The following is a 13,459-nucleotide window of genomic DNA, read 5'->3' on the forward strand; positions in this document are numbered from 1 at the left end:
AGCGGCTCCCCTCCTCCCCCTCCCTTGGGTGCCTCCCTCCCACCGCTACCGGGCAAAGCCTTGGAGGCGTGGCGGACTTCCTCGACCGCGAGAGGCGTGGGGGCGCGGTTTCGCGTCGGCGGCGGCGATCCGCACCGGCCTGGTCGACGGTGGTGCCATGGAATGGCGGCGACCAGATATCCTCGATGATCTCCATCATTTGGCGGGCGGCGGCGGTGGTTCGGGTCTGATCTGGGCCCTGGCGGGCTCGGGAGGGCTGGGGTCATCATGCTGTGTCGACAACGATGCCAGATTCGTGCAGGTTTCTGGGCTTGCTCCGAGGCACGGGGACGCCATGGGCGGCTGCCCTGGGCATGATGGTGGCGGCCTCCTCCTTCGCTGGAGGTGGTTGGCCGGTTGGTCTCGAAGGCGAGTTGGGAAAGCGCGGATGCCGGTGAAAACCGAGCCCCAACTCTGGTCACAGCGGGCGATGGCGGCATTTCACGCGTCGTTACCTTGTTGAAGGCATCGCCATTGCAGCCCGTGTTTTCCCACTCGTGCCGCTCTGGGGAAACCCTAGATCCATGGATCAGATGATGGCAGCGCTACCACGTCGTTTCCCTCCTGAGGGCATCATTCATGGAGTTGTGCATGTTCAGAGAGGCCAATGGATGTTTTCGGTGGTGTCTAAGCGGGATTGCATCTTCCGCATCGACGTCGACGAGTCTTGGCAGCGTGGAGCAACAGGGTCTCGGCGATGGCCGCGTGTTGATGGGTTTGCGCAGGAAGGGGGCGCTGTCTGGCGTCATGGTGGTGTCATCGGCAAGTTCGGCGAAGTTTATACAAATCTTAACCTTGAAGATTGCTCGGAGGTTCGATGGCGATGGTGGCTGTAAGGGTATATTGCCCCTATGTGTGGTTTTGGTAATTAATGACAACCCCTATGGACTAATGTTTCCATTGAATTTATATGAAGGAATATTTCATAGGTACTACTTGTAGTCCATGTGTTGGATTCAAGTATGGATGCCATGAAGATAAAGATATACCTTGTGTATTGGCATCAAGATCATCGATTCGAAGATATATATGTGATATGATCAAGAAGAAGAAATGAAGATGGAGTTCTTATGTGGAACTCAATATTAGCCATGCTCTAGCTTATGTGATAAGCAATGAATGATCAAGATCTTGAGTGCTTGATTCCAAGTGAAGAATTCAAGTTATTGCTCTAAGTCGGTGTCATGATAGTCCCATAAGTTGAGCTATGGTTGACTAAGATTTAGAGCATGCAAGCAAATGAAGAATTCTATATACACCTCAAGATAGTATGATGGAGCATGAGAAGATACAAGGTTGACCAATACAAAGAGTGAAGAATAGATTTGAGTTTGGTCAACACATGAAGCATGAAGAATGTGCCACGAGAAGTCATGTGGTATGGTAAGCCGTGTCAATTATGCTTTATGAACTAACCCATCATATATGTTCCCTTGTGTTTTCTATGTGGGTTAGGTATCTTTCCATGGGCATGCATCAAAAGTGAGATCTCATATAGCCCATGAGAGGATGGCGTCAAGTGGTGATCGTCATCAAGGTTGAGTTAGGCAAGTTCAAGATTGAGCATCTCAAAAGGATCATATGCTTGAAGCTTGCCTTCCATTTTGGTCATAATGGACATGTGAAGATGTGCATCAATGTAGCTTTCCCATCATGGTGTATGGGGGAGCATTTGTGAGTCTTCACGAAGCAACAATGATCAAGTGAGGCATTCCGGCTTGAGTGGAGCTTGAAGAGCTATCATCGAGATCAAGCGGGATACACAAGGCAAAGGTATGACCTTTCTAGGTTTTCCTTTTACTGGTCTCAAGGTGGTTGTTGGGAGACCGGGTTATAGGATACATAGCCGCACTATCAAGAGGGGCTTTCGGTTGGGTAACTTGATCACATCGTCTTAGGGAGATCAACCCTTTGCATTCTTTGCATTCCATAAATCTTATTGCTTCTTGGTGTTTCTCTGTGTGAGGTTCTTGAGCTTGTTGCTAGCTTTACAACAAGCCCAAGTTCATCGAAAACGGAATCCATATGCATCTTCTATTGCGTTTTCAAGCTTGGAGGTTTTACCGGTGTCTCTTTTATAGATAGGTCAAACATTCATCTTATGGTTTCTACTCCTTGGACAACAAGCCCAAGATCATCGAAATCGGAGTCCGGATGCAAAAGTTATCATGATTTTTGTAAACCATGTTTTCATGTTTGGCCCGGTGGCGCCGGCTGTCTCACCGGCTCATCCGGCACAGACCGGCTCCCACACCTGTGCCAACCGGACGATTTCCAGGGGGCTTTCAGGGGCGCCCGGTCCCTGGACCGGTTTGACCGGCTCTCCCGCCAGGCGGCCCGGTCCCTGGCCCGGTTTGGCCCGGTTTGCCAGGCTGCACGAAAAAAACTCCCAGATCTGCTCCAACGGTTATATTTTCCCTTGGGCTATAAAAGGGGCTTCTTCCCCAACAGTTTTCTAGGGTTTGGCTTGGAGAATAGGGTGAGACTTCGTGGGTTTGGCTCGGAGAATAGGGTGAGCCTTCGTGGCGTTGGGGAATCCTTCGTGGGACCTCCACTCCTCCAAACGTGACGTACCTTCTTGCAAAGGAAGGAAGCACGGGAATACATCCTCGTCTCCGCGTGCCTCGGTTATTTCTATACCCGAGCTTACTTTCCTTGTGATAGCCATCGTGCTTGAAGTACATATATTTTGCTATCACTTGTGCTACATATATCTTGTGCCTATCTTGTTTAGATCTAGTTGTTATTGTTACACTTAGGTGAGCCTAGCATATTTAGGGTTTGTGCTTGTAGAATAGACATTAGTTTAATTCCACATTCTTACAAGACAAATTCGTAAGAGTTTTTTAAACGCATATTCACCCCCCTCTAGGTGACATCTCGTCCTTTCAGTAGCCTCTATGGCGTGTGCAAGACTTGCTTGCTATAGAGTCTGTTTATCCGGATGTACACTCCTGTTTCGCCTAGAGCGCGTTTCGGGGTACACGATTGTTCCCGGTCCTATTTTCGGTTTGTAGGTGCTGAGTGGTGGTTTCGGTTTGTGTGATGTATTTTCTTTATCCGTTTCTTTGTGGTATGATTCAATAAAATGCAATAAAAATCCGTATGCATCTATTGATGCAGAGGCTGGGGCTACCGCATTTCGAAAAAAAAGAGCTTCGTAATTTTTGATAGAAATCCAACAAGCCAAAGCAGGACCTCAGAATCCCAAGAGGCTAACCAAGGGCCCCCATGGCGCATTCACTACTCACAAGCGTGTCGTGAGGGTTTCCAAGGCCTCAAGCCTCCGTTTTGTCTCATTTTCAAGCCGCCGACTTGGTTTTGACCTATAATCATCTATTTATACCCTCGTTGATTTTATTCTACGACCTACAACATAGGGTAGGAGAAATAGAAACACAAAGAGCTTCCAGTCCACCGTCCGTGGAGAATTCGTGAGGGAACCGTTGCCGGAATGGCCTCCGGCCGCCTCTCCTACATCGATATCGCCTTATCGTCTCTCTCCAAGAATAAGAGGGAATAGTCCACCCCCTGGATTATGGGTTTGTGGTGGTAACTCGGCCGAAACTCTCCATGTATTATCATTGTTGTAGTCATATGAGCTATTCTGCATGATTACAACACTATAGATGTAATTTCTATTGTGGAACTTTGTTTATAAGATGTTGTATGCCATTAACTTCATTTTATCTTCATATATTTATAGATCCATGTTATACTCTCGTTTTATTTGCATACGTATAGAATTACACTATGTGTTTTTGAACTAGATGCGGGTTGGATGGAGATGACACAAACAATGACATAATTCTTTAGATGCATGTTGTAGGAGAATTATGGTGACCTCAAAACTTTATGCATTCGTTGCACATTAGTAATACTTAAGTCAATCAGTAGGGGCTTAATTGAGCGTGTACATGACTGTACCTATTTAATGTTTTACCCTATATTTAATATTTGTAATTTATTTATGTTAAGTGTAGTCGAACGGTGAGTACGGAGAATTTTTGTATACACGCATCTAGGGGTACAAAGGGAACAAAATACTTGTAACTAGTGTCAAAAAGTATGCATTATCGGTGTTGTAGCTCTCAACTTTATGTTTTAGAACATGTTGTCCATATATATATTTATCATTAAAGGGTGACAATTGTGTGTGTATTATCACTATATCTGTGGTTAATATTTCACCATCATTATTGGAGTGAGAGAGAGATAGATCATGTGAACCCATAAACCCATGTCTATTGTTTTGATGCTAGTTATCCATCTTCTTGTAGCCTTGAGGGTTGTGTTATTTTCATTTTTTGACTTCATTTTCTGTATTTTACTTTGTTACAATCAATCTCCACTATTTATTTAATTTGTTAATTGCATAGTTAATTTTATCTTGACACTCTAGTTTGAGAGAATAAATAGTTTTACCTTCTTGCTCTTGCGGTCCGATGCCCTATACATCCACATTGCGAGGTGCTACAACTACCCCCTTCACTTGAAGGTTATCAAAATTTCAGCGAAGATGTTGCTCCGACCGGCTCTTCATTGTCCGCCGCTTTTTTGCCTCCTCCACGTGTTTTCACGATGGCGTAAAAGGGAATCAAACAACCCAAACACAGAACCGAGGGCACGGCCGCATGGTATCTGCATGGCACACATTACAAGAAATATGCTAACTTACAACCCTCCATATTGATCACTGGATGGTCATTGTGTGCTATTTATGATCTTGTTTTGACCAAAGATAAGGTCCTAAGCCGTATCATCTTCTCTATGACCAATCCATTTGACTAAGCTATGACCTTTCTGATCAGAATGGTCGTAGAAAATTAGGGTTTGCACCCTCCCAAACATCTTACGACCATTGCTACGAAATGGTCATATAGTTATGACCAATTTATTTGTGGTCACTAGTTAACACAATTCTTGTAGTAATGTGTTCTACAACATGGAGTCGTCGAGGCACGTAATCTACTACAAGCACTCAACTACCCACCATGGAAGGCTACAATGGACTCGGAATTTGTAACTCTATACGGAATAAAACGCGGCACCTTGTCCCTCCATCACTAAACATCAACATGATTGAGTGCAAATGGGTTTTCAAAGTTAAGCAACATGTTGATGGTTCTATTGAACAATATAAAGCTCGTTTAGTCGTGGAGGGTTTTCGGCAATGTCATGGTATGGACTATGAGGACACATTCAAACCAGTTGTGAAAACAAACACGATTCATCTTCTTTTATCCCTTGCAGTTTTTCATTGTGGCATCTGCGAAAATTGGATGTTCAAAATGGTTTCTTGTAGGGTGCTCTTGAGGAGAAGGTGCTAATGCGTCAACCACCAGGTTTTGAAGACTCTCGACATCCACATCACTTGTGTTGCCTGTAGAAGGCGGTATAGGGGCTGAAGCATGTGCCTAGGGCATGGAATGTGAATCTCAGCTTTGCATTGGTTTTCTGTTGGTTTCAAGCATTCTACATCGGACACTTCTTTATTTATACTCTACCAATTAGATTTTTTTCATTTTCTCTCTCCTCTATGCTGAAGATATAATTGTGGCATTTTCATCATTTGAGGATATTGATCAACTGGTTTAGGGGATATAATCCTCCATTGTTGTCAAGGATCGTGGTCCTTTTCATTACTTAATTGTTCCAGAGGTTCGCCACCCAAAATTCTCGCGGACTTGTGTTGACATAGAACAAATATATGCTTGAGCTTCTTGCTCGTGCAAATATGGCCAAGTGCTTCCCGGCCACTACTCCTTAAACAAGTTAGAGACAAAATCTCCTTGAAAGATGACACTCTTCTTTTCTCGGGGGAGGTTAATCACCAATGTAGCATTGTTGTAATGTTGTCCCATGTCCAATTTTTCCATTTGCTACCAGTGAGGTATGCAGATACATGTCCGCCCCTTATGATACTCATTGGTCACTTGCCAAGCTTATTTTATGCTTTGTTAAGCTTACTATATCCATGGTTTACGTCTTCGGTGAACCTCTTATACACTATTGTCTTCCTTCACTAATGTTGATTAGGCTGGGAGTTATTTCTATAGGGCCGTGTGTCCATCTTTCAAGAAAATGAAGCTATGCCATGGCAATATTATGTAAAAATACGAGAAAGGTTTTGGAGAAGCTTTATTGCTGAGTGTTCTATGAGCCTTGTGGCTTTAGACATAGATCTTCTAATTTGAAGTAGAGGAATGGTATGGATTGTTGGAATTTTGGCCCATATTGGATAAGCACAATAATATTCCATAAATTCTTAATAAATCCTAGAGACCCACTTGGCCCATTCATGCATGGCAGGGGTGGGACAAAAGTTCAGTTCCACATTGCTAGCTGAAGAAGAGTTGGAGCAGATTATAAGGAGAGCTCTTCGTAACATTTGTAAGAGAGAAATAATATGAGGAAATAGGAGCTGACCACACGCACGCTCCTCCTCCGACGTCGCCGCTCGCTCGCCTCGTCACGATACAACACGACACGACACGTCGCGCTGCACCGCGGGTTGCCTGCCTATTCGGTTCACCTCCCTGACCCTTCGTTTCATCTCCTCGTGTGGCTTGTTCGGCTCCTCTCTCTGTGCCTATAAAAGAGATCGCTCCTCTCCAGAGACACACTACGAGACACAACACCATATGCACCTACCACTCGGTTCCAGAGCTTTGCGCCGCCGCTCAAGACTTCTCCATCTCGTCTACCAGCGTGCACCACTGGACGGGACAGCAGGCCTCCGGAAACATGTCTCTTGTGTTCCTGTAGTGATCCTGTACGGGAGAGAGGCGATAAGGTTTTTGGGGAGCGCTCTAGCGCGACTGCTGGCATCGACATCGACACGGAGGCCGATGATTACTTCCCCAACGACGACTTCTTCCCCGATATCAGCAACCTCTTCAGCGATATGGCTCTCAACAGCGACAACGTCAACGCTGGTTCCTCTTCTGGACCGTATGTGTTCTTGCCTTCTTTTTATGAGATCATGATGCTATTTCTTCTCCTAGCAACATGTTCAGGCTCATTGTCACGAAACATACTGCTCTTATCAATCGGTTTAGACTTGTTGCTCCTTTACTCTATGGTGATTTGCATGACTAGTTTAATCTCAAACTTTTTAGTCATGTTTTATCTACTGTTTTGTTTGATTAAATCATGGGAAAAATTGCTAATATATTCAACATGGACACCCAAATCGTGTCATCACAACATGTCTGTCTAAAATATTTTCATTTAGCCTCAAAAGGAAGCGATTCCTACCTAACTATACTTTGCTATGAATATAAACAAGAGACATGGGAAAGCGATACCAAACGTAGGAGTCAACCTCCCAAATCCCCTTTATTTGCCTCTCGAGAGTTGTATACCTCTCTCTTCCCAGCTACATCAAGAGTTAGTTTTGAAGCACTTCATTAGATGGTTTGATTCCCTGTTGTCCTTCATTAGCTGGTTATGTTTGACGTGTGTCTTTAGACATTACAAAATTATCTATCCCATCTCAATGCATGGACACCCTACTAGTAAAACATGGTCCCTTTGATTTATAGGAACAAAAACATATAAGATTAAAATGTCAATGTCTGATCGATAATGATGGGCAGAAATATTCTCTTTCATGCATGAATGAACCTAGAGATCTAACCTAATACTTTTTTTTAAACTACACTATAAGTTTTGATGGGATTAATTCCTATAGAATATGATCCCGTGAGTAAACAAGTTTTGCAGAAAAAATCATAGAATCTCAATCTCACGTAAATCCATAAAAAATCTATGAGTCAAACGAGCCGAGGGTTCACCCTTGAGAAAAGCATCAACCTAATTCAAATCCTCCCTAGAAAATAAAAGAAGTTAATCCAAAGCCAATGAAACATATCCGCGCAAATATATGACTAAAGGGTGAAAAATAAAATTCACTCTAAATATTATGGATAGAAAAACTGATTGTACTGAAAAGATTTTTTCATGACATCTAACATAATTATATTTTTCTTAAAAACTTGCACTAAAAGTTCTGTGAGATTAATTTCTATAGAATAGGATCTTATGAAATAAACGAGTTCTAGAGGAATTTTGTCATAGAATCTCGATCCTGATAAATCCTGTAAAAACCAATCTTTCTTTTCCAACCTAATCCAGTTCCTCCCTGGAAAATAAAAGAAGTTAATCCAAAGTCGATGGAATCATATCCGCGCAAACTTAGCCGGTGCACATGAGTACACATTATCCGCCGCTGTCTTACGCCGTTGGCCAGAGAAAACTAAACAACTGAACCCGAATGGCAATGTTTATACGGTCAGTAGGTAAGCGACCTACCGTATGGCCGTATGTATATCTACACCGGGACCGGCGGGCGGTGGACCAAGTCTGTTCTTCCTTAAAAGGCTCTGAAAAATCTCCCCGTTTCCTCCCAGCGCTTCTCCCCTACCATTCGAGGAAAATTTCTCTCGCGGGACTCGATACGCCAATCGATCCGAGGCCGAGTTCTCCATCAATTTGGGGCCGGTTCTCCGGAAGATTGGGTCTTTTTAGCTCGACGTGGCGCCAAGCCGGTAGGAAATCGGAGCATTTTATTTGGTCGATTTTGCTCGATTTGAGTTCAGCGGGGTCCGAAGGTGCCACCCATTGATCGAATCGGCCTTGCAAGGCTTGGATTCGAGAACCATTCAGTCCCGCATGGGCGATTCTTGGATTGTGCTCGACTGAATCGAAGGCCAATTGGCGGTTTCTTGGCTCAAATCCCACTTTGCTCGGCGAATCTGAGGCGCTGGGAGTCGTTCGCAGAGAAGGCGGCGATAACCCGTGCAATCGGGTTCTTGGATGGGGACGGGATCGAGCATCCTTGGCGCAGACGGGGAGTGGGGAGAGACGTCGCTCGGCGACATGCCGGAGAGCTGCGTGGCGGCGGTGCTGCTCAACCTTAACCCGCCGGAGATCTGCCAAGTAGCCTGCCTCAACCGCGCCTTCCGGGGCGCCGCCTCCGCGGACTGCGTGTGGGCCGGCAAGCTGCCCGCTAACTACCGGTACCTTGTGGCTCTTGCAGCTGCCGCCGATGATGAGGGCGGTGGCGACGGAGATGGCAATGTCAAGCCCTGCTCCCTTATATCGACTAAGAAGGAGATTTACGCGCGCCTGTGCCGGCCTACACTTTTTGATGCCGGTACAAAGGTAACTCATTTAACTAGATATTTATAGCAGTCTACTAGAGCTGATTATTATTTTGTAGATGATTAATTGAGCAGATAATTTGGTTAATAAACTCAAGGAGCTTTCTAATTTCTTTTTTTGTTCATGTTTGGTTGGGTTGGCTGTCAACTGTCATTCTGCTATTGCTTGAATGATTTGTTATGTTTAATAGGCAACAATGTTGTGGCTTGTAGGAATTCTGTATTGAGAAGAACAAGGGAGGTCTTTGCATGTCCATCTCCTCAAAAGCGATGGCAATAACAGGTATAGATGACCGAAGATACTGGAGCCACCTTGTCACAGAGGAATCAAGGTATTTTCCTCTTGCTGATCTTTATTCCGTGAAGATTTTCTCTATGAGATCTGAATTCCTATAATTACCATTAAAGAAACCATCTCAGCATTTGGTTATTTGATTCACGTTTAAAGCCTTATGAACTAGAGCTATTGCTGGCATGTTCTTTCTTAGTCCCCAAAGAATAAATTATAGTTTACATTCAGTTTTTTTTTTTTTTTTTTTTGCATGCCAGGACTGTCAGCATACAATTGTCCACACAAATAGAAGGAATGCTAGTTAAGAACGTTGTGTTTGGTTAACTCGGTTTAACTAGTGTATGCTCTTTGATATGATTAGATTTCTTTAATAGTTTATTAGCTGGTTAGGTTACTACATGCTTTCATGGTATACTTGGTTGATGAAAAACCGTTCTTTCAAATTAGGCCATTTTAAAGTCAGGAGGTAACCTCATGTTGCAAATTTTGTAAGCTACTTATTAGATTAGTAGTCATTGTGATGTTAACCTGCTATTAGCATAAACGGGATGTTAGTCAATGTGAATTGTGCAACACCGGTTAATTCACGAGATGGTGAACTATGAGAACAACAACGTTTCCTTTGACATGAATGTACTAAACAAGGTTAGCAGTCATGTTCATGTTTGCTCTGAAGGGCTAGAAATTGTCATATTAATTGAATAAAAATGATAATAAATTATTGTCATCGTGGTGGGTCTAGATTATAAGTTTCTAACTGTGTAGATGTTAAGAAAGCAAACACATATTTACAAAGAAGAATACATAGATGAAATAAGTTTCTGAAAGGAAGAGATACTGGAGAGAAAAAAGTGTGTTGGGAACATAATCATTTTATGGAAGAACTTTCTTGCCTTTAGCATATGGGGGCTATGAAGGGTGAAGAATGTAAGGGTTTTGTGGACGCATAAAAGTGTAACATGGTGATTCAAAAGATAAACTCCTCGCAATAATAGTATTTTTATGTAAAGACATTTTCTACTTCTCCACTTTTAATGCCCTTTAAGCCTAAAATTATACTAGAATGACCAATTTCGATGCAGATTCTATATGGCCTAAACTTTTTTTTTTCTGTGCATAGTTTTTAAAATTCAAATAACATACACCAATGTGCACTATTTATGATAGAATCACTCATTTTTTTTATGGTATAATCTGAAGCCACACGAATGACGGATTTATAAGGGAGAAAGGGTGAAAACAATGCATGCAGAGGAATACTGACAGAAATGTACTTTTAGATCTTTTATTTGTGCAATTTTTCGTTTGATGCAATACTGACAGAAATGGTGGAATACGCTAACCCACCACAATGACACAATGAACCCTCCCAAATTATGTTTTGTATTGCTAACCCAGAGCTAACCCGCCTAATCCAGCCAAACAGTAATTTGTACTATAGAATTAGGTTTGTTCCCAAACAATATCTGCATTAAGCTACCACAGTTTAAGAGCATTTACACTTTCCCCTTATCTCAAAGTTGTTTAGCCCTATGTAAATTGTACTAGTTTTGCTTTGCTTTGTACGGGTTTTTTTCTTCATACCTGACCTGTCTCTATTAAATATGTGTAGAACTAACAGTGTCTAAATTGGAGAGTTCCTACCATTTCATTACAAAGTGTTGTCAGTGCAGTTTTATTGATTGTAGTCAGCTATATTCAGGGATATAAGTTTCAGAGGTTGTAATTGACGAGATATTTGATTATAGGATCTGCTGTCAGACTTACGATTTCTCTACATTCCCTAACCCCTTTAGTTTCCTCAAGTATCGAAATCTTTACTAATATAAAAATCATGAGTTCCGGACATTCAATCTTGGCCATGCATCCACTCATCAGATGGTTTTAGTTGCTTACTGAAATCGCCACTGGCGGAGCTATGTGTAAGCCAGCAGGGGCCGCCGCACCCCCAGGGTTGAAAGATTCATTGAAGAAAATATTTTTCTCGGGACTTAGGTGGGAAAATTTAGAGTCATTTGCCCCCACCCCCAAGTATTCCTATTTTTTCTTTTGCCCCCCATACATTCTCGGCTAGCTCCGCCACTGGAAATCGCCTTTTAATTGCACGGCACAGTTACTCCTTAATTAACCCCACCTAACTACTGTAGTGACCACCTCATCTAAATTCTCCTCTATCTTCTTTCTTCCATATGCATTGTACATATTACTTATTGACACAGAATATATTTCAGTACTTAGAAGCGAAACAAATATCTATTGAACATATTCACTGCATTGTGTTTACAGTTAAATGTGCATTGCGTGTGCACAATTACTATTACATAGAAAGGAAATGGACTTTGCATATTAAGTGTAACATAACTCTTCAGCCATTCCATACCTTTCAATTATAGATTTGCGGTAAATGGAGGTTCACTGAGATTCTTCCCTTTGTTATTTCAGATTCCATAGTGTTGCTTATCTTCAGCAAATTTGGTGGCTTGAGGTGGGTGGGGAGCTTGATTTCTGCTTCCCTGCAGGTTCATACAGCCTGTTTTTCCGTCTTCACTTGGGTCGAGCGCACAAGCGCATGGGTCGTCGGGTTTGTGACACTGAGCTCATCCATGGGTGGGATGCCAGACCCACCCGGTTCCACCTCTCAACATCGGATGAACAACAGGCTACATCAGAATATTATCTAGATGGACCAGGAAGCTGGATTCTTTACCATGTCGGCGATTTTGTCATTTCGAACTCCGATGAGTTGATCAGCCTGAAGTATTCGATGATGCAGATCGACTGCACCCACACGAAAGGTGGCCTGTGCGTCGATTCAGTCGTGATATATCCGAAAGGGTATCGACGCGAGAAGATGAACACAGTCTACATGTAATTTTGCAGGGTGGTTGCGATGCTCCAGCAACGCGAGGCAATTCAGAGGGAGATGGCTAGTATTTTTCCTGTCCATTCTTATCTGAAAGTTTGTGTATATATTATTTTTCTTGTCCTCTTTCTTTACTTTCTGAGGGTCTTGCAATTTGTCATGTATTCTTTGTAGTGTTAGTTACACACTGGTAGGGAGGGAGGTAGGAGAGATCTAGAATCAGTTTAACTTGACATGTTATTTGTGGAGTACACAGTACTAGTCGTCTGAAATAAGCAGTCAAATGCCATCTTCATCTGTATTTTTCCAATCAGCATAATGATATTTGGCGAGCTGAGTCAGTGCCATCTTCATATGTAGTTTTCATCAGCATATGATGTTTGGCGAACTGAGTGGGTATTCCTATTTGTCTGGTCCTTTGACTGTAACTAATTTTATCTTGACCATTCGTGTATTCAGGAGCAGTCTTTTGAACCCGTGTTCCAAGCTCATATACATGAGATCGTTTTTTCTTTCTTAGAGAGAAATATGCTCTACTAGGCTGATAGCCGTGGTTAGTGGTTGTGTTGCCTGGCCTGAGCATGTGTTCGGTCTGCAGATCGCGTCCTTGAGAGTTTGTTAGACGATCCAGGAAAGGGAAATGTGAAACGGAGGCTGAGATACGCACCTCTATTTTCAAACACTTAAAATTGGGTTTTCAAAGTTTTTGAATGATCTAAAAGAAAATTCTAGGAGTAGCCAATAGTGTATACTATAAACGTGCAAAATCTTAATGCGGACCACTTTGTATTCTAGGCTGTACCAGTTCATATTAAGATTTTGCACGTTTGTAGTACATCATTGTCTACCTCATAAATTTTGTTTCAATTTTTTGAAACTTTGAAATACGAATTTTAATTGTTTTTTAAATGTAGTTTAGCCTCCATTTGTATACTCTTGGGAAGGCCTATGCATTGCTTCTGCCAATAAAGGCCACTTATAACTCTACAAAAAGTTATTTTCAAAAAATTCAGCTCCAGAAACATTCCTTTCAGAGGGAGCCATTTATAATGCCTCGTTCTTTTTGCGAGTGATGGGTTGCTGTAATTTTTGCTTTGG

The 13,459-nt window shown here is 42.6% G+C and overlaps 1 protein-coding gene across 1 annotated transcript; it reads left to right on the top strand.

The window, feature by feature from the left end:
* The first annotated feature begins 8,384 nt into the window (after positions 1-8,384).
* Positions 8,385-12,674, top strand: LOC127306692 (F-box protein PP2-A13). Its single transcript, XM_051337383.2, has 3 exons — positions 8,385-9,207; positions 9,420-9,538; positions 11,941-12,674. The coding sequence occupies exons 1-3, from the start codon at positions 8,860-8,862 to the stop codon at positions 12,368-12,370; spliced, it is 897 nt and encodes a 298-aa protein (XP_051193343.1). The 5' UTR covers positions 8,385-8,859; the 3' UTR covers positions 12,371-12,674.
* The last annotated feature ends 785 nt before the right edge of the window (positions 12,675-13,459 follow it).

The sequence above is a fragment of the Lolium perenne genome, chromosome 6 (assembly GCF_019359855.2).
Source record: "Lolium perenne isolate Kyuss_39 chromosome 6, Kyuss_2.0, whole genome shotgun sequence".
Classification (NCBI taxonomy): domain Eukaryota; kingdom Viridiplantae; phylum Streptophyta; class Magnoliopsida; order Poales; family Poaceae; genus Lolium; species Lolium perenne.

Coding starts and splice junctions, on each gene's coding strand:
- LOC127306692 (XM_051337383.2), top strand. CDS start 8,860: ATGGGGACGGGATCGAGCATCCTTGGCGCAGACGGGGAGTGGGGAGAG. Junction 9,208..9,419: donor TTTTTGATGCCGGTACAAAG/GTAACTCATTTA, acceptor TGTGGCTTGTAG/GAATTCTGTATTGAGAAGAA. Junction 9,539..11,940: donor CTTGTCACAGAGGAATCAAG/GTATTTTCCTCT, acceptor TTGTTATTTCAG/ATTCCATAGTGTTGCTTATC.